This window comes from Miniopterus schreibersii (genome assembly GCF_964146895.1).
Source record: "Miniopterus schreibersii genome assembly, chromosome: 9".
Classification (NCBI taxonomy): Eukaryota; Metazoa; Chordata; class Mammalia; order Chiroptera; family Miniopteridae; genus Miniopterus; species Miniopterus schreibersii.
Genome location: NC_138118.1, coordinates 72894293 through 72917184, shown reverse-complemented (window position 1 = coordinate 72917184; position 22892 = coordinate 72894293). Strand labels below are relative to the sequence as shown.

General features: G+C 37.6%; 1 protein-coding gene across 11 annotated transcripts; it reads left to right on the top strand.

Annotated features, from left to right (window-relative positions):
• Positions 1–1739: 1739 nt before the first annotated feature.
• TRA2A (transformer 2 alpha homolog) lies at positions 1740–22281 on the top strand. 11 transcript variants are annotated; one of them, XM_081147644.1, is made up of 10 exons: positions 1789–1974; positions 2472–2561; positions 11297–11375; positions 11889–12022; positions 14889–15054; positions 16136–16324; positions 18729–18844; positions 20579–20704; positions 21048–21115; positions 21439–22281. In XM_081147644.1, the coding sequence occupies exons 5-10, from the start codon at positions 15022–15024 to the stop codon at positions 21447–21449; spliced, it is 543 nt and encodes a 180-aa protein (XP_081003770.1). In that variant the 5' UTR covers positions 1789–1974; positions 2472–2561; positions 11297–11375; positions 11889–12022; positions 14889–15021; the 3' UTR covers positions 21450–22281. The 11 variants fall into 11 exon arrangements, with proteins under 11 accessions (XP_081003760.1, XP_081003764.1, XP_081003763.1 ...); XM_081147643.1 differs by having other exon boundaries at positions 11297–11597; XM_081147640.1 differs by having other exon boundaries at positions 11297–11608.
• The last annotated feature ends 611 nt before the right edge of the window (positions 22282–22892 follow it).

The window sequence follows — 22892 nt, the reverse complement described above, 5'->3', positions numbered from 1 at the left end:
AGGGAGGCCTGCTAGGGGGGGAGGGCTTGATCTTCCTTTTGAAAGTGCTTTAAGTATCAGTTTAATATGACACAAGAAAAGTAGTTTCTTGTAATATTTTTTAAACTATTATGAAAAATTTCTGTCTCAAAATAGTTGGTTTGTTTGAACCAAGATCATGAGGTACATATTTGATTATGTCTCCTAAGACTCTTAATCTTTAATAATTCATCTTCCCCCCTGCACCCTGGATTCTATTTAATCTGCTGGGGAAATTAGGTTATTTATCCTGTGGAAGTTAATTACTTCCTCTTGGTGTATATTTTTAAACTTATTTCCCTATGCTCTGTATTTCCTGTTAAACTGTTGATTAGATCTAAGGCTTAATGAGATTTTAGTTGAATGTGGAGGATCACAATACTTCATAGAAAGTGCTGTGTAGTTACTATTGCATCATATCAAGAGTGCTTCATGTCTGGTTGTCTCACTCTTTTAATGGTGCTAGGATTGATTGGGAAGTTCAGATAGTATCAGCGTGATTTCCCTCATTATAAAGTTCAACAGCTTTTTTAAAGGTAAATGTTGTATGCCTAGCTCTATCAATAAACAGTCAAATCTTGAAATCTTGCCCAGGGGTAGCAATCTTCATAATAATATTCGGTTAATTTTCCTAATGTAGAACTGTTGTTGGAAGGTCCATGTGAAAAAGTATTATGGGAAAAATATTTTTACAAACAAATTAATGTCAAAAATTGCAAAATACAAATAAAACTCAGTCACCCAAGAAATTATTGCCATGATTGGGAATCAAGTAGATAAATTTAGGAGGTCTTGGTTAGAAAGGTATAAGGAAATATCAAAAAGGAGTAGTAGGGCCCTAGCCCGTTTACTCAGTGCTTAGAGCCTCGGCCCATGGTCTGAAGGGTCCCAGTTCAATTCTGGGCACTTACCTCGTTTGCAGGCTCTATCCCAGGTCCCACCAGGCATCTCTCTCACATCACGTCTCTCTCTCCCTCCCTCCCACTCTTTCTTAAAAGCAATGGGAAAAATATCCTCCAGTGAGGATGGAAAAAAAAAAAATAGTAGTAATAGGGCCCCTGGCCAGGTAGCTTGTTTGGTCCCAATGCAAAGGTTTTGGGTGGCATCACCCCTCAGGGCACATGCAAGAGGCAACCAATGAGGGCGTAAGTGGGTGGAACAAGTCCACGTGTCTCGGTCTGTCTGTCTCTCTCTCCCCTCCTCCCCCTTCATCTCTCTCTCAAATCATTTTTTTTAAAGGAGTAGTACTTAGCTAAGCATTTTGAAAAAGTAAAATTGCCACGACTGTCCCTGGGAGGCGGGGGTTGAGGCAGAGAGGAGAGGCAAGGAGCTGTGACTTTCATTATCGCCCCGTCTGCGCAGGTATTACTTCCACAGCGCTGCAAAGCGCCAATGTTGGAAAAAGGCAATCGAGCTGCAAAGATCCCACAGTAAAAGCCCGCTAATTATATCTGCTTCCGTTTTTCTTCTGTGCCATCAGAATCCACTTGGAAAATATATAAAGGGGCTAGGGTCAACGAAGGCTCAGGGGGCGACTGAAAGTCTTCAAAAGGACGGACGCGTTAGAAAGGCTTCCCAAGTTTGGAGGTCAGCGCTGGGAGCTAGGTGGCGGCGCGCGGAGAGCCTGAGCGCGCGCCGCCTCTAGGCCAGGCCCCGCGGGAAATAAAGCCGCGCTGGGGGCGGGGCCCAGCGACGTCACGGAGGCCCCGCCCCCTTACGCTGCGCACCAGGGGGGCCAGGAGGTTTCTGGCGGCGCCGGCGCCATCTTGTAGGAACCTGCGAGCGAGTGGGAGTGGAGTGGGGCGGCCGTTGTTGCCGACTCTTTCCTTCTCGCCACGCTCGGGTCCGCGGGTTGACTAGGCCATCGGTCCTCAAGGCGAAACTTGTCTCTTATTTAGTTCTGGGGAGCGCCTGGCCGACATGAGTGATGTAGAGGAGAACAACTTCGAGGGCAGAGTGAGTACAAAGCCGCGGGAGCCGTCTTCGGCGACGGCCCGATGCTCGGGGTTTCACCGGGGAGAGCGCGGTCGCGGGGAGTCCTGCGGGGGTCCGCGGGGAGCAGCCTCTGGAGCCATCGCTGTGGCTTCCTCACATCCCAAGATGGCTTCTGGGTTCCACTCCTGTCCTAAATACCACGGGTAACCCCGGTCCCCTTTTTTGGAGACCGACTGGGACCTGGACTCCTGGGTCCGGTCCCCCCCTCCCCCCCCGCAGTGCGTCCTCCTTTCTCGCCACCCCTGAGGTGTGGGTCCCGGTCGCGGTGGGGCGGGAGGAGACGGCGGGGAGTTCCCCTCCGGCCGGATAGTGGTAGGTGCTTCCTACGGTGGCATTTCTGGCGACCCCGAGCATCGTAGAGGGTCTCGGGGTCGCGAGTGCGCGGGGCTGTCGTCCGGGCGGGGAGCAGCTGGCTTGGGACTAGCTGGGGCCTGTGTCTCCTTGGCTCTCTATTGCAGTGAGCGGCCGCGTCTCTGTTGGAACCGGCGGCGTTGCGTCTATAAAGGCGAAAGCCTTGAGGTTGGAGGTGGGACGAGCCCAATGAAGTGGTTAGTCAACGACCGCAACGACCCTTAAGCGTTCTTAAGACGGGAGCTGTGAGGGGAAAACCACGCAAGGAGCCCTTTTTTCCCTTAATGTCCCTTCTGCTTTCCTTTCATTTCAGAATGAATGTGGAAATGCTGTAACGCCTTGTTTTTCTGATTCCATGCTGTTGGGTGGTTGTTGTTTTTCCTCTTCATTGTATCTCAACTTCTAATGCTTTTCCTCCCGTGACCTTTCATCTAGAAATTGACCACTCCTTTACAGGCTTTTACAGTTAAAAAAAAAAAAAAGTGGGGGGAATCTTCTGCCTTAATCTTACATAACTGAGCAGATTTCATGGCTCAGTATTTTAAAAATAACTATAGTCAGTTTATGCTATTCACTAACTCAAAACGTTAGCTACAACTTAACAGGCCCTCTCCCATTTCTCAGCCAGCAAAGAGGGCTCAAAGGTTTTCATTATTTGGGATCGATAAATATATAAACATCACAAAGATATGTTATCCTAAGCTTAAATATACCAGAACGTTTATCGGTGTTTGGGTTATATCTCCAAAGTGATCCTCGTGGTGGAAATTGGTGGGAGTTAGCGTGGAACCCTGGAAGCAGAATCCCCAGGCAACGTGGTGTGTTGTATTCTAGTCGCTAGGGGAAACGCATAAAAACACTCAAGGTGTGTGCTGGAGGGAATGAAGTTTGTCTTTTAGAGCTCATAGTATAAACCCCTGGAACCAGACAGTTAAATCAGGTCGATTTAGGCTTTTGTTCTTTTTGAGGAAAGAGATTTAAATCGATTATAAACAAAAAGTCTACTTTTAATTCCTTTAAGATTGGATTTTTTAATCATATAATCTGGAGCACAGATATAAATGAGTAGTTGAACCTGCTTGTTTTTTAGGATGGCATTTTGCTTGTCCCAGCAAACTTTTTAAAAATCATGTAATAACATTTGGTGGTAGTTGTAAGCTGCTGCTTGTTTTGAAAATGTTAGGTAGTTATGGGAAGGAATTCTGTCCATTAATCTTCTCTTCGATTACTTTAGTACAAGAAATTTCTTTTTGTTAATGTTTGTTTTGATTTGGTTTGTGGGGATTGAAGAGGACTTACTATTTGGGACCTTGTTTCCCTTAAGTTCTTATTTTTTCATTGGTCAAGTCGAGAAATGGAGCAAGTTTAAGATAATTGTCGTCTTACCCACTTAATATATGTAAGATTCCTACCCAATTTTAAGCTAAAATGTATGTAGACATTAATTTATTTTAATAGAAAAAGGGTTTTTTCCCTCCCCCCACCCCTTATAGTGTTTGTGGTCATGGAAAATATTTTTTCATACATGATACCCAAGTATTTTAGTGGGAGTGAACTCTCATTGAATGAATATGTCCATGCTCACCTGTTACTGTTTTTTTTTTTTGTAGGTTGAGGTAATTGTTTTATCCGTAATTGGTTAAAGAATTAGAAGAATGCCAGAAGCTTTTCCGAGGATTTACTTTTTTTTTTTTTTTTTTTTACTTAAAGCAATTCACTAGTGCTTTTGGTTTTTAAAGTACAGTGATTATCTGCTAACCACAAACTAGCAGTTTTTAAAGTTCTTAGAGAACACAATTGTGTTCTTTATATAAATTTAGAAAGGCTCAGAAAAGGATTTCAAGGTGTTTAAAGTAGTTACATTTCAAACTTTTTGACTAAAATAGAGAAAACTGACAGGTCCATATTCAGATTTCATTTGCTTTATCTACAGAGTAAACAGCACACATTAACCCCATCTTACTGAAATGATATTTAGAATTAGAGGCCAACTTTCTAGAGAGTGCAGGACACATTAAAGAGACAGGGCTAATACTAAGGGTTTGTACTTCTATAGAATTTTAGAATCTATGCCCACCCTCCAAAAAAACTTTGACATACTTTCGAATTTACTTCTCTCACTAACTTTTCAAGGGTTAGAGTATTATTACCATTTTAGAATTTAAAAACTGAGGCCCAGAAGACCATGCAGCCAGGAATCTGAAATGTACAAGTCCCATTCATTTGCTCATTGTGTACAGCACTATGTTGTATATATTTTTATTTTTTTAAAAAGAATGCACTGTATTTGTGTCTCCGAGCCATTAATGGATTTTACCAAACACGGTTACAGGAGCTTAATTTTCCATTATAGATTAATGTCTCTTCCATCTTAAAGCACTGGAGTAAAAAAAACTTTAGGAAAGAAAATATACTTGACTCAGTTTAGTTATGAATAACCCTAAGACTTAACCAACCAAAATTCCCATCTGCCTGAGGTAAAACTGTTAGGCATCTGCTGCCTTTTTACTATAAAGGCCAGATGTTCTTCAGGGGGAAAAAACTTGAAGTCTTGTTTGAAGTGACTGACAGCTCAAATCTAGGTAAAGTAAGTACATAATCAAGTGCTGTGTGATAGAATTAATAAGGAATTCAGAAAAAGGAGCTGAGCAGTTCTCTGAGCTACGGAAAGGGAAAACTTTGCCTGGTATGTGGAACTTATTTTGGATCTTTTGGTTAGGGAAATGAATATTGATTGTATAGATGTGACAATGAGTAGGTTGCTGGAATAGTGAGAGGTGATAGATTTGACTGAATATGCAGCCAGATAATGGAGGGTTTGAATTTTAAATTTACAAATTTAGACTTAATCTAACATGCAGTAATGAGCCATCTATGGATTATTATTTCTGGGAGTGGCATAATGAAAGGGATTTTAGCACAGAACAAAGAAACTGGTACAGGAGGAGCAGCAGAGCAGTTTAAATATTTAAGGAAGGAAATTATGAAAAATCTGGTCTAAACAGGACATCAGTGGGATGTTGAGAATGAGAGACAGTTTCAAGGGCTCCAAGAGAACAGTGGTTCATTAAAACAATTTGCTTGGGGCATGTATATCATGTTAAATATTTTAAGTGAAAATGTCTTTTGGAGCTGGAAGTTAGGTTGGCACTTGAGCTATGTTTGCATGTCAAAAAGAATGAGTTGTTTGCTTCACACAGCTTCAACTAAAATTAGGGTTTCTGTCTCAAAAAAATCTTAGTGCCCTTTAGAGAAATTAAGGGGAATGGAAATTAAGCTTTTCGTATTTTCACTTACTTTGTTCCCCTCTTTCCCTAGATTTTTTAATGAAACTTCGAAAAATATTGAGTCCATCTTTTTTCTCATACCATGACCCTGTGATTTTAATAGAGGTTAATGATTCTGTCTTGTTTAGGGGAGCATCTTATTCCACAATTGTCTGTGCTTTGAAGTACAGCTAAAGAGGAAAAATACTACTTATTTCTGCCCCCTTTTTAGAGCTCATTCCTATTTTTTAAAGAGACTCCTAGGGTTCCTCTTAATGTATGTGATTATTGACTGGATGATACAAATGAAAAGCAAAACAAATTTGTACCAATTTGGAATTAAAATTTGTGTATTGACATTTCGTTGAACAGCAGGAATAGGGGAAGGTTTATTTCTTCTGTGAAACCTGATTTATAACAATAGGAGCGATGACTATGCCATTCAAAATCCAGCTTGGTGACTGGCTCCTTTTTAAAAACCAAACAAAAAAACTTAAATTGGGTTTCAAATTTTTCCATTGATGGAAGTTTAAAAATAATAAGTAAGGGTTTAAAATAAACAAATTCAATGTAAATAAAATTGAATTCCTATTTTACAGATAAAATGTCAGCACTTTAGCTTTTAGTTCAGCTAAAATGTTAGCTTTTAGTTCAGCTTCTTCAGCAATTTCCTTTCTCATCACATCAACCTATTAGAAAAAGATAAAGCTTCCTTTCTTATAGTAGGTGTAGTAGTAAAGTTGAGACAGTCTTATTTGTCTTGGGCTTATCTTCCTAAAGTTAGTACTATCATTATCCAGTTTGATTGATTGATTGATTTTTAGAGAGAAAGAGAGGAGGGGGCAGAGGGAGAGAGACATTAATTGGTGGTTCCACTTACTCATGCATTCATTGGTTGATTCTGACCTGGGATTGAACCTGCAACCTTGGCATATTGGGATGATGCACTAACCAACAGAGCTGCCCAGCCAGGGCTCATTATCCAATTTTAATGCTCAAATTTTTACATTTGAGATTCTTTCCCTAAAGGGTACTAATTTGCTCAATACAAGTATGTAGAAGGTAAGATTTTTAAAAGGAGTAATGCAAATAATTGTATTCACAGTGCATAACTGTAATTTTACAGATTTATCATAGATGCTGCTTAAGATTTGTACCATTGCTAAAAGAGAATAACGGTTTTGTGACCTGAAAGAATATCAAGAGATTTAAATATTTAGGAATGAGCTCCATTAAGAAATACAAATAAGCTTTATGGACTTGATTTTTGTAAACGAACTAAAGTTATTTACCTAGGATATATACAACAAGTGTGAAATGGCCCTAAATAATCAGCATAGTTTCCTAGAACTTGCCAGGCAGTGTGAAAAAACTCTATCAGTGGGTGCTTGGGCATCAAATAACTAACCGTGGAACCTTTGTAAAAGGTATATATTTACATACTGAATTAATACTGATACTTGTTCATATGTCCTAACAGATTTAGCAAGACAAATGGAGGTGAGAAAATGGTAAAGATCAGATGGGGAAAAGAATTAGTAAACCCTGTGAAAGAAAGTTGAGGGGAATAATGAAAGGAAATGTGGTTTCCTCTCCCTCCTTTAAGTTACTGCCCTGTATAGTTGTGTATAGTCCTTATTTTCTTAGGATTTTCATGAAAGATGCAAGTGACTAGGCCTGACCTATCTGAGGTAAAGGAAAAGTTATGATTTTTCCTTGAAACTAAGGCCCTGTAGGTCTTATTCAAGATTTATAAATACTTCATGGCATTAGAAGATGAAAACATAAGTAGAGAATTCTTTGACAGGTTCTTATTTTAGTAGTCTGCTTTTAGTTGCCATTTACTTACTGGCTTTATTACACCTAAACCATTTTAGTTCTTTTAAACTTGTTTTCTGTACCTTTGAAATTGTCACATACACTAGCTTTTTGGACGTAACAATTGCTCATGGCATATAAGCTGGCAGGTTTATGAGCCACATTTAAAATCTGTACGAAGATTATAAATTTTACGATAATTTCATAGTTGTGACATGAATTTGATTATATATGAGTAAAGGCAAATTCTTTGTTAAGCATTTCCAGAATTATTCCAAACTTGACAGAATGTAGACACATACAGTGTTAGAAGATCCACGAGCCTTTGCACGTACAAAGGCACTTCAACCTCACTCAGAATGCATCATACAGGTGTGACCTTAAAGAAAGGGAAATCATTTAAAAATAGCTAATGTTATGAGCATTTGGTATTTTCTTTCTAAGGAATTGCTCTAATAGCAGTTAGGAGTTAATAATTGAGACTGAGAGTATTTCTTTTATAGGCCTAAGAGACTATAAAAGAAGCAGCCTATCATACTCAAGAGGAAGGAGGCAGAACTGCTATTTCTGTCGACTAAAATGAAAGACAAGTGAACATGGGTTTCCCACATGTCCTAAAGAGTAAGGTTCTTAGTACAGTATAATATAAGTTACTTGGATAATTTGAGCACCCCCTTCCCTTGGACATAAAATTTACCTAAATGCACTAGTGTATTTCTATGGAAAGAGATACCCAGTTTCATAAAGTAGTGGGAAAATATATTTTGAAAAAGTTTGTTTCAAAAGCTTATATTCTAGTCATAGAGACTTGAATTTGTGTAAGCTTGGCACTATTACTTGGCATAGAGTTTACCTTGCCATAATAGTAGGATGGGTTACAGTGTGTAGCATTTATATTGGCTATGTGTTCAAGTACTAAGCATATATTGGTGGAATTTTTTCACCTATAATATGATACTAGCTTTATTTAAAAAACCACACACTGCAATTATTGCTTGCTGTAGGAATTGTGTTCTGCAGCAATATGTGCACATATTGAATAACCCATTTTCCTGGTTAAAGGAATAGTAGGTGGTTGTGGTTATTTTCAGTGTGCAAAATACACCTGTATTTTAACACAAAAGAAAGATGGTTCTTAGATGGCTTTATTGAATACTCTTAAATTTCTTAATATTTATGGTTAGCTCCCTCTGTTTTTTGGTTTGGTTTTGTTGGGTTTTTTTGGCTATGTCCTTCAGCTACCATTAGTGATACCTTGATAGTAAAGAACAGTTAAACACACACATTATTTGAGTGGGTTGTGTGGTGAGAACTTTTTGCCTGGCTTTTGGTTTATGATAGAATGCAAGCCTATTTAAGATTTATATTAAAGTTTGTGATACGATGTGGCTACAAGTTAAAGGTTGAAAAGGATAATGTAGCATTTGTCCATAAAGGGTTTATTGTAGCCTGGTTTCTAATGTACAGTTCAGTGAAAATGGCATTTATTTGGCACCAACTTTTAAGAAATAAGTTGCTTAAAAATGGTAAATATTAATATGACCATTTTTCTATGTGTGTGGACTGTTGATTAACTACTAGTTCTTACGACAGGCCTTTTTTTGGTATATAGTAAAAATAATTCTGAAGAATTAAAGGTATATTTTATTCTTGGCAGTTTATTCTTTTTTTATTTTTTCCTCTTTATTTAGTTTACATTTTTTTGTTTTAAAGTCTCAAGTCTCTAAATTGTTTTGGGAGGTTAAGCCAATAGTGACAGCTTTGAAACTAGGAGTTAAGAGAACTGTTTCTTAACCTTCAGTGATTCCATGAAGAAATTTATGCAGATTTAGGTTCCCTGATAAAACAAAATTGAAGGGTAGGAAACAAAAGTGGTTAGGTATTTGTAACACCTTGGATAACAAAAAGCAAGCCGTCTTTAAAAATATGCTAATGTCTTTTGAAAAGATATTGTCATATCTTAATGCTTTGTTAACAAATAAAAGGAAAGTTACATTTTTTCCAATGAGGTGCTGTGCCAGAACTGGGATTTAAAATTTAAGGTGTTATTGATTACCTTGTTTACATTGGTTTCTAAGAAGTGGTAATTTTCAGCATTACTGAATAATTTTCAGCCATTAGTCATGCTGATGAGAGAAGGTTTTAAAATCAAATAGGCACATATATTTAGATCATAAAATTTTTATCCTTTACTAGAAAGCTTCACATAAACATTTAAGAATAAATTTGGTATTTTAATAATACAAGAGTTTTATTTCTGTCCTAGTAAAATTAAAGATTTTACAGTGTCACAGAGCACAAAGCCTGTGATATGTATGTATGACAAGGGCTGTGGTGATGTTCATAGATACTGTTCCATCTACTGCTGTTCAACAGTAGCATAAATGAATGTTATACCAGAGGATCTGTTTTATAGAGAGGGGAAGATATTCTTAGCATAGTTAGTGAACCAATCTGTGAAACTGCAATTACAAGCAAAGTATTTGTACCCTTTTTTTAAAAAAGTACTGAATATGCTGCTTTTACAGTTTCAGTGAATGAAAAGGCCTAAATTGCTGTTCTGTCCCAGGCATCTGTCCAGAAATTTAGAGAGTATGTGAGATGTGGTGAAGGACTTACTGTAGATGGCTAAATGGGAAAGGTTAATATTGAACAGGAAAGGTATATATTTCAGTTTTGTTTTCATCTGAAAAAGTAAATATGCTTAGCAGCATTAGTACAGTTCTTGACACTAAGTTAAATGTAAAGGAGAAGTTTTAAGAAGATTGCATGGTAGGTAGTCTGGCGTAAATGAAAATTGGTGTGAAATTGGGATAATTTATTTACACTAGTAATCAAGACTTAAGTTGCCAGAGAAACCAAGCTGCCCATCCTACTTTGGTCGTAAGTCCCTCATGTATCTCAAATTTAAAAAACAGGCTTTTAATCAGTTTGAAATTGTTTGATTTGGCAAGTTTTGGGGGGTTTTTAGTCTGCTTTTTCAGAAGCCAACCAGTTTTCTCGTATAGGATGTAGTCACTGAACAGGGAGTATAAATATGCATAACTGCATAAAATCTGCAGAACTATGAACAAAAAGAGGTGGGATAAAAATAAAGACCATGTTACTAATTTTGTAATAAATTCTTGTGCGTTAAGATACTTAATGGATAATACAGAATTTTAAAATGACACAGTTGCAAAAATACATATATTAGGAATTTATAAGCCAAGGGGAAAATTTTAAGAATTTCATGCTTTCTTTTCCCCTTACTTTTTTCAGAATGCTTGTTTTACTTCAGAACCTACCTTCCTGGTTAAGTTGGAGTGAGCAAAGATAGTGGTCAAACAAAATGGGAGATGTTAGTAATTGTACTAATTTTTTTCTACTTTTTTGAACCTCAGCATGTATCCTGTAATGTTTGAGTTAGATAGGTGTGTACAAATACTTCAGGCTAGGATGCTTTGCATGGCTTAGTGAAAGCTTATTTTAAGATCACTAGGAACCATCAGGTTATAAATTAGTGAAAATGTAAAACGTAGGTGGGGGATTACAGTTCATGTTAGATTTGTGCTCGAATTAAGTATTTACATTAAAATTGTTCACATTGTAGGAACTAGGATGAAACATGAAAGGGGAGGAGGGTGAAGAGTATGGTAAAAACATTTAGAAAAATTCAGTAAATTCTCTTTAATTTTTAGAAACTAGACTTTTGAGCAGTTTTAAAGATTATAAAATTGTTTTTTAAATAAACTAGTTATTTGCACTTTACCTGCTGGCTTTCCATTTGGTAGATAACATTCTGAACTCCAGCAGAGTTTTATAATCCCCACGTGCTTAAATATACTAAATGTTCTTTTTCCATTAAGGTTAATGTTCGTGAAGAAATTGAAGAGTTTTTTCCAAGAATGTGGAAGATAAATCAAGATAAAAGAAGGCTAATGAAAAGTATTAAAGATCAGAAAATTAAAATTGAATGGGGGAAAAAATTGAACAGAAGATTGGTCAGATAGAAGCACTTGAATATTTTTTTAAGGCTATTTTGAATTGTTTGAATTGGGGAAGAATACACGAAGTATGAAAAATGAAAAACTCAATGAAGAATGAAGAGAAGTAGAAAGCAAGAGTGAAGTAGAATTAAAAGAATCTGGAAGAATGAATGGGTCCTAGGTTAAGTAAATGTATGGTTTATGTTCCAGTGTCTGTATGATCAAGTTGTAGATGAATTTGCATGATTACTTAGTTAATAGAGGATTGGTGATCTGGTTCAAGTAGGGAATTATTGAGGACAGTTAGCAGTATTAACAATGGGTTATTAATGAGCTGAAATTTTTTCTGGAGGGTGTTGCCTAACCATTTGTTTTTCAGGAGCAATCAATATAAATAATTACGGTACTTTAAATGTTAGGTGTTAGGCATCTACGTGACCAGTGCCATTTGTAATACTGTCTTCTTTGTTAGGAGTCTCGCTCTCAGTCAAAATCTCCAACGGGAACTCCTGCTCGTGTAAAATCGGAGAGCAGGTCAGGATCTCGTAGTCCATCAAGGGTTTCCAAACATTCTGAATCCCATTCTCGATCAAGATCAAAATCCAGGTATGTGTGTTTAAAATAATATTTAAAATGCTTTCCTTGGATTTTTCAGGGCAAAGTAATTTTCCCCAAAATCCCTCATTTTTACTGCATTTTGTGTAGAAATTTCACCAAAGATTCAAAATCATGAAGTAGTTTTCTCAAACTGTTTAGAAATGGAGTTTAGAAATTAATAACACATTCTAGATAAAGACTTAGATAAGGTAGAATTATCTCTAAACTCTATCAGATACTAGCTAGCTAGCAAAGCAAATTAAATGTCAGTTGATTTAAATGTGCTTAACATTTGAGGATTAGTGTTTGATTTTATTTCAGTAATATTTGCACAACAAAAGTAATTTTCTTGGCATGTAATTTAGTGCAGAGAAAGTTGATATATGTATGTTGTGCTGGTTATCAAAATGATTGGAGAAGCTTTTTCAAGATTCACATTCCATCTTTACCTGAAGATTCTGACTTAGGTCCAGGGTGGAACTCTGGTCAGATGTAATTGGGGCGGGAGGATCCCTAGGTGATTAAGAGCTCCTACCACTACGACCTCAACAAAACTCTCTAGTAACCACTGCAAGGTTCACTGTACCAGATATCCCAGGTGTGCTGGGGTAGAGAAAACAGCCTGGGCAGTTAGTTTGATAAATCATTGTAATTTCTTGATTAGAGACAATTTATGTTTTTGAATTGAGACTGCTTGTAAGGGGATAGGAAACAGAAGAGCCATTTAAAAGACTACTTTCATTGAGGTCCACAGCTATGTCTTTTTCTCTATTGTGTCCATCCAGCCCAGTGCTTGATTTACTAACCACTCTAATTAAATCCACGTGTGCAGAATAGCACTGGCTAGAATTTGGGGCTAGAAACAGAAATGGACATATTTTTATTTAAATACCTTTGCATTTGCTGACCTCAGCCTAGAATTCTCTGCCCTCAGATATTCTCTCATTACTTGATTCACTTCCCTGCTCGTGTGTCACCCAAAAACATTAAATAAGATAGAAACTTTTTATTCCCTTACTCTTTTTAAAAAAATATATTTTTATTGATTTCAGAGAGAGGAAGGGAAAGGGGGAGAGAGAAACATCAATGATGAGAGAAAGTCATTGATCAGCCACCTCCTGCACCTACCCCCCTCTGGGGATCGAACTGCAACCCGGGCATGTGCCCTGACCAGGAATTGAACTTCAATCTCCTAGATCATAAGTCAATGCTCAACCGCTGAGCCATGCTGGCCGGCCTGTTCCCTTATTCTTAATTCTTTTTCTTAATACTTGTCACCATCTATCTAGGGGGCGGGGCATTCCTGAAATTAATGTCACTTCATTACTATTTAAAAGTAACAATTGATATTTTAAATGACAGCTTTTCTTACTGTTTGTTTGTTTGTTTGTTTGTTTGTTTGTTTTTAAATTGAGACTAAATTAGTGCTAAGGAAAATGGGAAATATCCTGTTTGGTATTCTTGTACAAACATGTTTTCTTCATACACATCCCATCCCACCCCCCAAATGATTAATTTCTTTTAAGATAGTAGCCATCTCATTTTATTGTTTTTTGTTCCCACTCAGAAGCCTTTGTTTGCCCCTTTCAATAAATCTGTACTCTCAGCTTGATATTCATGCTTTTACACAGTGTTGTGTTGATCCTTTCCTAATCTTCACTCTCATTAGTTCCTTTGTAAGTATCCTGATTCCTTGCTGATTGTACTGTTTTGCAGTTCTCTGATGATGTCTCCACGTCTTCTTGTCAAGGAAACTTTGCTCTTGCTATTCCTAGGAAGGACACTTCCCCCTCTCTACCTAGTAAAGTCTGTTATGTGTCCTAGCTTTATTGTTAGCCACCTTTGTTTTGAACAATCTTCCCTCTTTAGTTTTATTTCCTACACCCACATGCTCTCTTTTTAAACTTTCCAGCCCTTAGCATATATAACATTTATTGAGTACCTGCTTTATAGAAGTTATTTTGTATGACTGTCATCACTGCTGGTCTGGGTGTTTAGTTAAGGATGAGTCATATGAATAGTAAATAAATTAATAGGCCAAGAAAAGAGACTGAGAACCACTGGAAATAATCAGAGGTGGAAAGTGAGCTAGGGAATCATTGGTGGAGAGATGAGTGAGAAGTGTAGAAAACTTAAGGAAATTGAAGACTTAGATTAAAGGGCATTTTTGTTAATTAGTAGATGTTAAGTTGCAGCAAGCTAAAGAAAGATTGGAAAGGAAATGATACTTAACATTGAAGGGAATATAGCACTATATTGAGATGATAAATGATTTGCCGAAAGGATTTTATTGTGGTAGTATTGGTTTGTTTTGTCTTTTTTTGTGGTAAAATACACATAATAATCTCAACTATTTTAAAATGTGCAGCTAGGTGATGTTATATACATTCATACTGTCGTACAACCATCACCACCGTCCATCCCTGTCCCTGAAACTTTTCATCTCTTGTAAAACTAAAACTATACCCATTAAACAATGACTCCCCATCTCTTGGCAATGACCATTTTACTTTCTGTCTTCATGATTTTGACTACCAGGTACCTCATGTAAGTAGAATCATACAGTATTTGTTTTCTTGTGGTTGACTTAATGCCCTCAAATTTCATCCATGTTGAATATTGCAGAATTTCCTTCCCAGTGGTAGTCAGGTTTTTTTGCTTTTGTTTTTAAAGAAACTAGAGTCTTCACACACTTGTAAGGTGAAAAGAGTGAATGTGAAGGGCTAGACTGAGAGCAAGGAGGAGATTGTAATGACTAGGAGAACAAGGGGAAGGCTCCCTTCCTCAGAAAGGAGTGAAAAGTAAGCAGGGATATATGTAGGTCCTTGGCAGTAACCATGTGTTTCAGTATTATCTAAATTTATTTCTCTCCAAGGTCCAGGTCAAGGAGGCATTCTCACAGACGTTACACGCGATCCAGATCCCATTCTCACTCTCACAGGAGACGATCTCGAAGTAGGTCATACACACCAGAATACCGGCGTCGAAGGAGCCGAAGTCATTCTCCAATGTCTAACCGGAGAAGGCATACAGGCAGCAGGGTATGTGGTTTTCATAGATTAATGAAAGCTTATTTTGTCTTTAATAATGTGTTTCGTCATAGCATAATATCTTCCTTTATGAGAGCAAGACCATTGTTTAAAAAAGTAGTGCTCAAGAAGCATCCTTGAGGGTATGGATATTATTTAATATACATTTAAGTATTTGTCTTTTCTTGACTTCTGAGCAGTTAAAAGAGATAAAATTTGGGGAGAAATTATATGTTCCAAGAAAAAGTCGGGGGACAGCCCAGCCAGGCGTGGCTCAGCGGTTGAGCATTGACCTAGGATCCAGGCGATCGGGGTTCGATTCCCGGTCAGGGCACATGCCTGGGTTGTGGGCTTGATCAGTGACTCTCATCATTGATGTTTCTCTCTCTCTCTCTCTCTGAAATCAATAAAGATATATTTTTTAAAAAGTTGGGGGACAGGCAACAAGTAAAGACCGAAAACTATATAAATAGCTAGCACTCATAGTGTGAGCACTGTGCAGAGTTACTTAATACTCTTAACATCAGTGAGGCAAGTTACCGTGCTATGGATAAGGAAATTGAGTCTGGAATATATGACACTGAGGTTTGTTTTCAGGCTAACTGGCAGAGCCAGGTTTCAACCAGACTCTTCACTCTAATGTTCCTGTGCTTAACTACTATGCTGCACTTCTCCATGTGATACTGCATACTCCCCTGTAAATCTGCTAAGGAATGGGGGGGCATCTAATCAGCAGTTGCAGGTGAAGTCAGATTGAGTACACATCTAAAAGGGATGTAAAACATTTGAATAAACTGGAAATATGGCATTAAACTAAGGATGAATTCTTAGTATACATTCTGAAAATTGCTGGGCTAGAAAGTAGGGTTTTTATTCAGGCTACATACAACCTGAAGTATATTCCAAAGAGGGCCTGAGTGTATTGTGAACTGTAGGATATAACTCTTGTTTTTTTTCTCTTAAATTATTTCCAAGTCACTTGAAACAATGTAGTCTTTGTGTATTGGATGAGGTGTTCTAAGCATAGTATTTCTGTGTATTAATGTTTATTTTAATTTGGAGCTTAAAGTTAAATGACATCTTTACTCAATAGGCAAATCCAGATCCTAATACTTGTCTTGGAGTGTTTGGCCTCAGTTTGTACACAACAGAGAGAGATCTTCGTGAAGTATTTTCTCGATACGGACCATTGAGTGGTGTCAATGTGGTTTATGATCAGCGAACTGGACGATCACGAGGATTTGCTTTTGTCTATTTTGAGAGAATAGATGACTCAAAGGAGGTAATTTTGTTTTTATAATTGTCACTTTGAACATTTTCTGATGTGCATGATTATAGTATTGAGTTACTATTTAAAGTTGATTAATAGACTCCCAGTTCCATAAACATGTCCTCTTTAATTCTTGACCTGGTTCAAACTCTGGTTCTTAGTGTTAAAATTAGAATGGCCAGTTTCACGCTCTGGTATAGGCATATCCTTATTGAAATATCTCGTAAAATGAAATGTTAGCCCTAGCCGGTTTGGCTCAGTGGTTAGAGTGTCAGCCTGCGAACTGAAGGGTCCCAGTTTTGATTCCAGCCAAGGGCATGTACCTCAGTTGCAGGCTTGATCCCTGGCCGACCCTGTGCATGCGGGAGACAACAGATTGATGTGTGTATCTCACATCAATGTTTCTCCCCCCCTTCTATTCTGAAAAGCAATGGAAAAAATATCTTCATGCTGAGGATTAAAAATAATAATAAAGTGAAATGTATATGTCTGAGTTAATGGAAAAATTGAAGCATGTGTTACTTTTAAATAAGTCTTATTCATGCTCCAAGCCGGTGATTCAATTCACTTTTTAGAATTGTGGTGGTTAGGTTTAATTTTGTTTCTTATTAGCTCCCCATGTATAGAAAAGAGCTTTTTCTAGTCTTTTAATATTCATCTATCATTCTGTTCTATAATTGAAAAATAATACATGAAAAGAGTAGTACTCTTTAATCTTTGTTTGGTGCCATTCTTAATTTGCCTAACTGGATGATTTGAAATACTGCCATTCTGATGTAATAGGTATTGGATTATAAAGGAAGCAGTAGGCTTGCTTTCTCTGTACTAAAAGTTTATAGTGATTGAGCTAGAAAACTCCATTTTAAAGAATTAGAAGCTCATTATTAAGGCTCTATCAAACCTTAATAAATGACAAGTACTAGCATTTCTTTTTTGTACCATTTTACATGTGACAGTAGTTGGATATAGGTCATTATTGCTGTATGCGTCAACAGTGTTTGATTGCAACATAAGCAATCATAATAAATGTTAGCTTATCTTTTAAAAATAATAGAGGCCAAGGATGATATTAAACATCCTACAGTGCACAGCATAGAACTAGCAGCCCCAAAATGTTGGTAGTGCTGTGGTTGTAAAACCCTGGAAAAGTCGATAACAAAATAAAGTCAGGTTGTGAGACCTTTATGTGATAGGCATTCTGATGTTTTGTCAGTATTGTTTTTTACTGTTACATATAGTATATAGTAGTTCCCCCTTTCCCACAAGGGGATACATCCCAAGACCTCAGTGGATGCCTGAAACTGCTGATAGTGCCAAACTTTTCACTTAAAAGAAGCACTTTTTACAGCTTCTCTTTGGCATATTCGAATTGCCAGCATTGCTATTCTTATGCTTTGGGGCCATTAGCACAAGCACTGAGATACTGTGACTGTTGATCTGACAACCCAGACAGCCACTCAAGTTGCTAACGGGGGGACTGGGGTGGAGTAGCTTATACAGTATGTATATGCTGGACATGGTTGATTCACATCCCAGCAGGGACAACACACAATTTAAAACTTACGAATTGTTTAATTCTGCAGTTTTCCATTTTAATATTTTCGTCCCAGGGTTGACTGTGGACAACTGAAACTGCTCATGGGGGAGGAGGGCTACTGGTGATTTGCTTATTCCTGTTCTCAGCTGAGGGCTTAAGGTGTAAATGTAGGAATACCAAGACACATGACCTGAAGTGAATGTTGAAAATTGTGAACAATATTACAATTCAAATTTTTTAAAACTTGAAACTTATTTGTCTTATCTCTCTATTCTTCCTCCCAGGTTTATTCCTGGGTAAAATAAAATGAAAATGGCAACTTTACTTAGTAGCAAAGAACTTCATGCAAATTTGTTTAAAGTGATTTAGGTATTATTGCATTTATTGGTATTAGTGTTGAAGGTCAAAGTGATAGGGAATGTAAATGCAGATATAAAGACAGGAGCACTAATGAGAGGTTTGAGGTTCCTTTCTGTTTGCAGGTCACTAGGTGGCAGTATGTTCTTAAGGAATGGCTTGACTAGTTTAGACTTGGCAGTTGAATTGCAGTTTCTGCTTTGAATTGTCCAGACTGAAATTAGTCACGGCAGCCTCAAAATTATGCAGGCTTCCCTGAATTGTGCAGTTCCTTCTCTGTGGCTGTAGCTGCCCCTAGTCTTTCAACACAGGCTTGCTTGTGTGTCCATGTGGACATTAGAAAACTCAACACTGTTGAGATGCATATAACAGGGATTAGTATGTAAAATCCTACCCCGTTTGAAAAATAAGTGGGCAATTTTAATTTTTGAAATTTCAATTGGAAAATGCTTAATTTATTAGCTTTTATAGCCTCTCCTTGGTGAATTTTGCTTGACTTTCTATGCCTGTCCTCCTTTAAAGGCTATGGAAAGGGCAAATGGAATGGAGCTGGACGGTAGAAGAATTCGTGTGGATTATTCTATCACCAAGAGAGCGCACACACCTACACCAGGCATCTACATGGGCAGACCAACTCAGTAAGATTGCATGTTTCCTAAGCTAAACTATTTTAGCCAGACATCCACCAGAAACGTCTACAAAATTTTGATTAGTCAAAAGATAAATTTTTTCCTATAATTAAAATGGAAGTTTATTTAATTTATATATATTCTTTGAATCATTGTATTTATTTTCTTATATATACAATTGACCCTTGAACAACGCAAGGGGTAGGTGCACTAACTCCTGTGCAGTCAAAAATCCACATACTGCCCGGTTGGGCGTGGCTCAGCGGTTGAGCATCGACCTGGGATCCAGGCGATCCGGGTTCAATTCCCAGTCAGGGCACATGCCCAGGTTGTAGGCTCGATCAATGACTCTCTCATCATTGATGTTTCTATCTCTCTCTCTCCCTCTCCTTCCCTCTCTCTGAAATCAATAAAGATATATTAAAAAAAAAAAAAATCTAAAAATCCACATACAAGTTTTAACTCTGAAAACTTAGTTTTCCCTTAGTATCCACCAGGGATTGGCTCTAGGACCCCTGTGGATACCAAAATCTGTGATGCTCAAGTGCCCTATGTAAAATGGTGTAGATCAATGCATACAGTTGGCTGTCTGCATCCACAGACTCCCAACCATTGATTGAAAACAGTACGGGTATTTATTTATTGGGGGGAAATCTGTGTATAAGTAGGCCATGCAGTTCAAGGGTCAACTGTGTGTGTGCGCGCATGCGCTGGTGCAGGTAGAGTAATTAAAACTATTGATGTGCATTTCTGGCCCTTGGTCCTATACAAATAGAAAAATTATTAGATACTAGAAAAATACCATATGCTTTTAAGAAAGTATTTATTCCCTTTCTGTTCTTTTTTCTTTTATTTCTTTTTTTTTTTTTTTAATTGATTTGGGGAGAGAGAAACATTAATCAGTTGCCTCCCGCACTCACCCTGACCAGAAATCGAACCCGCAACCTGGGCATGTGTTCTGACCAGGAATCGAACTCATCACCTTTTGGTATACGGGACGATGCTCCAGCCAACTGAGGCACACCACCAGCACTCCCTTTCTGTTATGTAACCTGGGAAGCCTCTGTAGGGAAGAGTTTTACTGATATTAGTGTTTTTTTTAAAAAAAGCTTTACATTATGTAGAGAACATGAATGAGAATATTCTTGACTTTTTTTAATTGCTTTGACTTAGTCATAAGGATACACATTGTAGTGTTTTGGTATTGCTTCCCAGCACAGTTCATTTCACCTTGTTGAAAAAGTCCTGGTGAGTTAGTCAGTGCATTAATAGAAGAGCAGTTTAGCCTGGCATGTGGCTCAGTGGTTGAACATCCACCCATGGACCAGGCCGGATTGGATTCCCAGTCAGGGCACATGCCTGAGTTGCAGGCTTGATCCCCAGTAGTGGGTGCGCAGGAGGCAGCTGATCGATGATTCTCATCATTGTTATTTCTGTCTCTCCCTCTCCCTTCCTCTCTCTGAAATCAATAAAGACATATTTAAAGAAAAAGAAAGAAGAGTTTCTAGTTTTGAGAGTTGTGTGAAATTTTTCCTGGTTATTTGTGTAATGAATAGGAAGTCAGGCAGAATACTGTCAGCGGCAACAAACTAAGACATGGGGTAGCTGGCGTTAAAGGGCTGCTCTTTCCCTTACCTTGCCTCCTTCCTCCATTTTATTTTACTTAAGTACCATTTTGTTGTATTAAGTGATACTGGAAAATAGTCGTTCACACTGATGTAAAATGTTTACATTTTTCCGTAGTAGTGGTGGTGGCGGAGGTGGAGGCGGTGGTGGAGGCGGAGGAGGTGGCAGACGGCGGGATTCTTACTACGATAGGGGATACGAGCGTGGTTATGACAGATATGAAGACTATGATTACCGGTACAGGTAATATACAGCTTGTGGTTTCTGTTCTAAATTAAGTGATAGTGGTATTTGGCACTTTTGATTTATGTTTGATATGTATTAATAAAAATATTTAAAAGATTTTATATGATACTTTCTTGAGAAAGTAGGAAAAAATGACTTTCTCAAGACTGAGTACAGAGGTTAAATTCGCATTTGCCAGTATTTGGTTGTGCCATGTACTTACTGTTTTAGTATCATTGGCACACAGAGAACTTAGTAATTATTATCTTGAGTCCATCATTATTTTGAATGACAGGGAATTTTTATTTTCATCCGCCTCAGTGGATTATGTGTATGCTAAGTAATCTTTTGTTTCCTACAGAAGAAGATCACCTTCTCCTTACTATAGTCGATACAGATCACGATCAAGATCTCGTTCCTACAGCCCAAGTACGTCCTCTGCTTTTGTGGCATTAAGAACCTCGTTTCTGGGTGGGGGATGAAGAGGTTCTTAATATATGGTGATGGGAGAAGATAGGACTTTGGGTGGTGGGCACACGGAGCAATATACAGGTCTTGTAACATAGAAACCCACACCTGAAACCTCTGTTCATACTGACCATTGTCACCCCAGTACATTTAATATATAAAAAAAGAACATTTCCAATTAATGGTTGATTTTAGAAGATTAGGGTTATGTGGTGACTGTTAACAGAAAAATAATAGGCAAGTCAACTATAATTGTCCTTTAACTTTTTTTCCTTCTCTTTCAGGACGCTATTGATGAAGAGAATGATTGCAGTTGAGAATCTTTTTCTCTCTCGTTTGATTCTGGGTTTCCCTGAGCTTCTAATCCTTCCTGCTTCTTAAAAAGAATCTGTAAAAAAACCTTTGGTTTATTTAGCGTCCACACTTTGTCAATTGTATTGCTGTTTTCCACCCTTTTTATTATACTCTTAAAGATGTGTCATTTTGAATAGTTGAACATCTTGAGTAAAAAAGGAACCCCCAGTGTTAAATGATTTTTTTTTTTCTTTGCTTTTACAGAAAATTAACTCCTGGCTAATCAAAAAAAGGAAAGAAATGATCTTTTTAAAGCTTCTTTTGTGTTAGATTACTGTATTAGATATTGTATTAGAAATCTACATTTATAACAAACTCCTTTTTTAATTTTCTTTTGGGGAAGGTAGTAACACATAAAGTAGTTCAGTCATGTCGGGTTTGTCGGGTGGCATGGAGCAAATAGTTGAGTGTAGAAAGTTTGAAGCTATAAAAGAAAACACTTGGTCATTTCTTTTGAAAATATGGAAATTTTGAACCTTAATGACATTTTTTCTAGAGATGGAAAGCTTGCGGACTCCTATAAAACGTATTTAAACTACATCTGTTAAAACTTACAAAGTGTGATTTTTTTGTGTGTGTTGAATTTATTGAAGTATTCTCTTTAATCAGTGAAGGACAACCCTTATTATTTATTTATTAGAGCAGTTGTATACTTTCCTGTTAGAAATTTTGGTATGGAACAATGGTTAAGCAGGCTGTTGTATCGTATAGAGTTCTTAGAGGATATGTGTGGGGAAAAGTAGTCTCCTTTCAAATAAAAGTTAATTTCTTTGAAAATGGGACTGTCTCTTTATTGTGTTAAAAATGGGAAAATATAATGATTGATTTGGTAACCAGTCCTCCCTTTTTCCTAACATTTTTGCTTACACCTAAATGTAATCCTTGTCTCTTCAGTCTTTAAAAACCTTTGTTTTACTCTTCCATTTTTATTGACCACCTTGTAAATATTGAGAGTATTCAGTATGAAATACCACGCTGAAGGAAAGATAATATGGTTCATGTCTTCAAAAAGTCCACATTCTAGTAGGAAACACTTAAACGACTGTACTGTAAGGTAAGAGGGGGGTTTTTTGGCAAAGAGGTGTCTGATCTGTCAGATGACCTTTATAAAGTATAGATCCCAGCTGGTGTGGCTCGGCTGAGCGTCGTCCCATGCAACATGAGGGTCACTGGTTTGATTACAGTCAGGGCACATGTCTTGTTTGTGTGCTCGATCCCCAGTAGGGGGCGTGCAGGAGGCAGCGGATCGATGATGTTTCTCCATGTTTCTATCCCTCTCTCAAAATCAATAAAAACATTTTTTTTTAAATGCTGCTATAAACTTTTGATTTTGACTTTAAAAAACTAACTTTTCAAATGTCTGTCTCAGAAAAATTATTTTTGC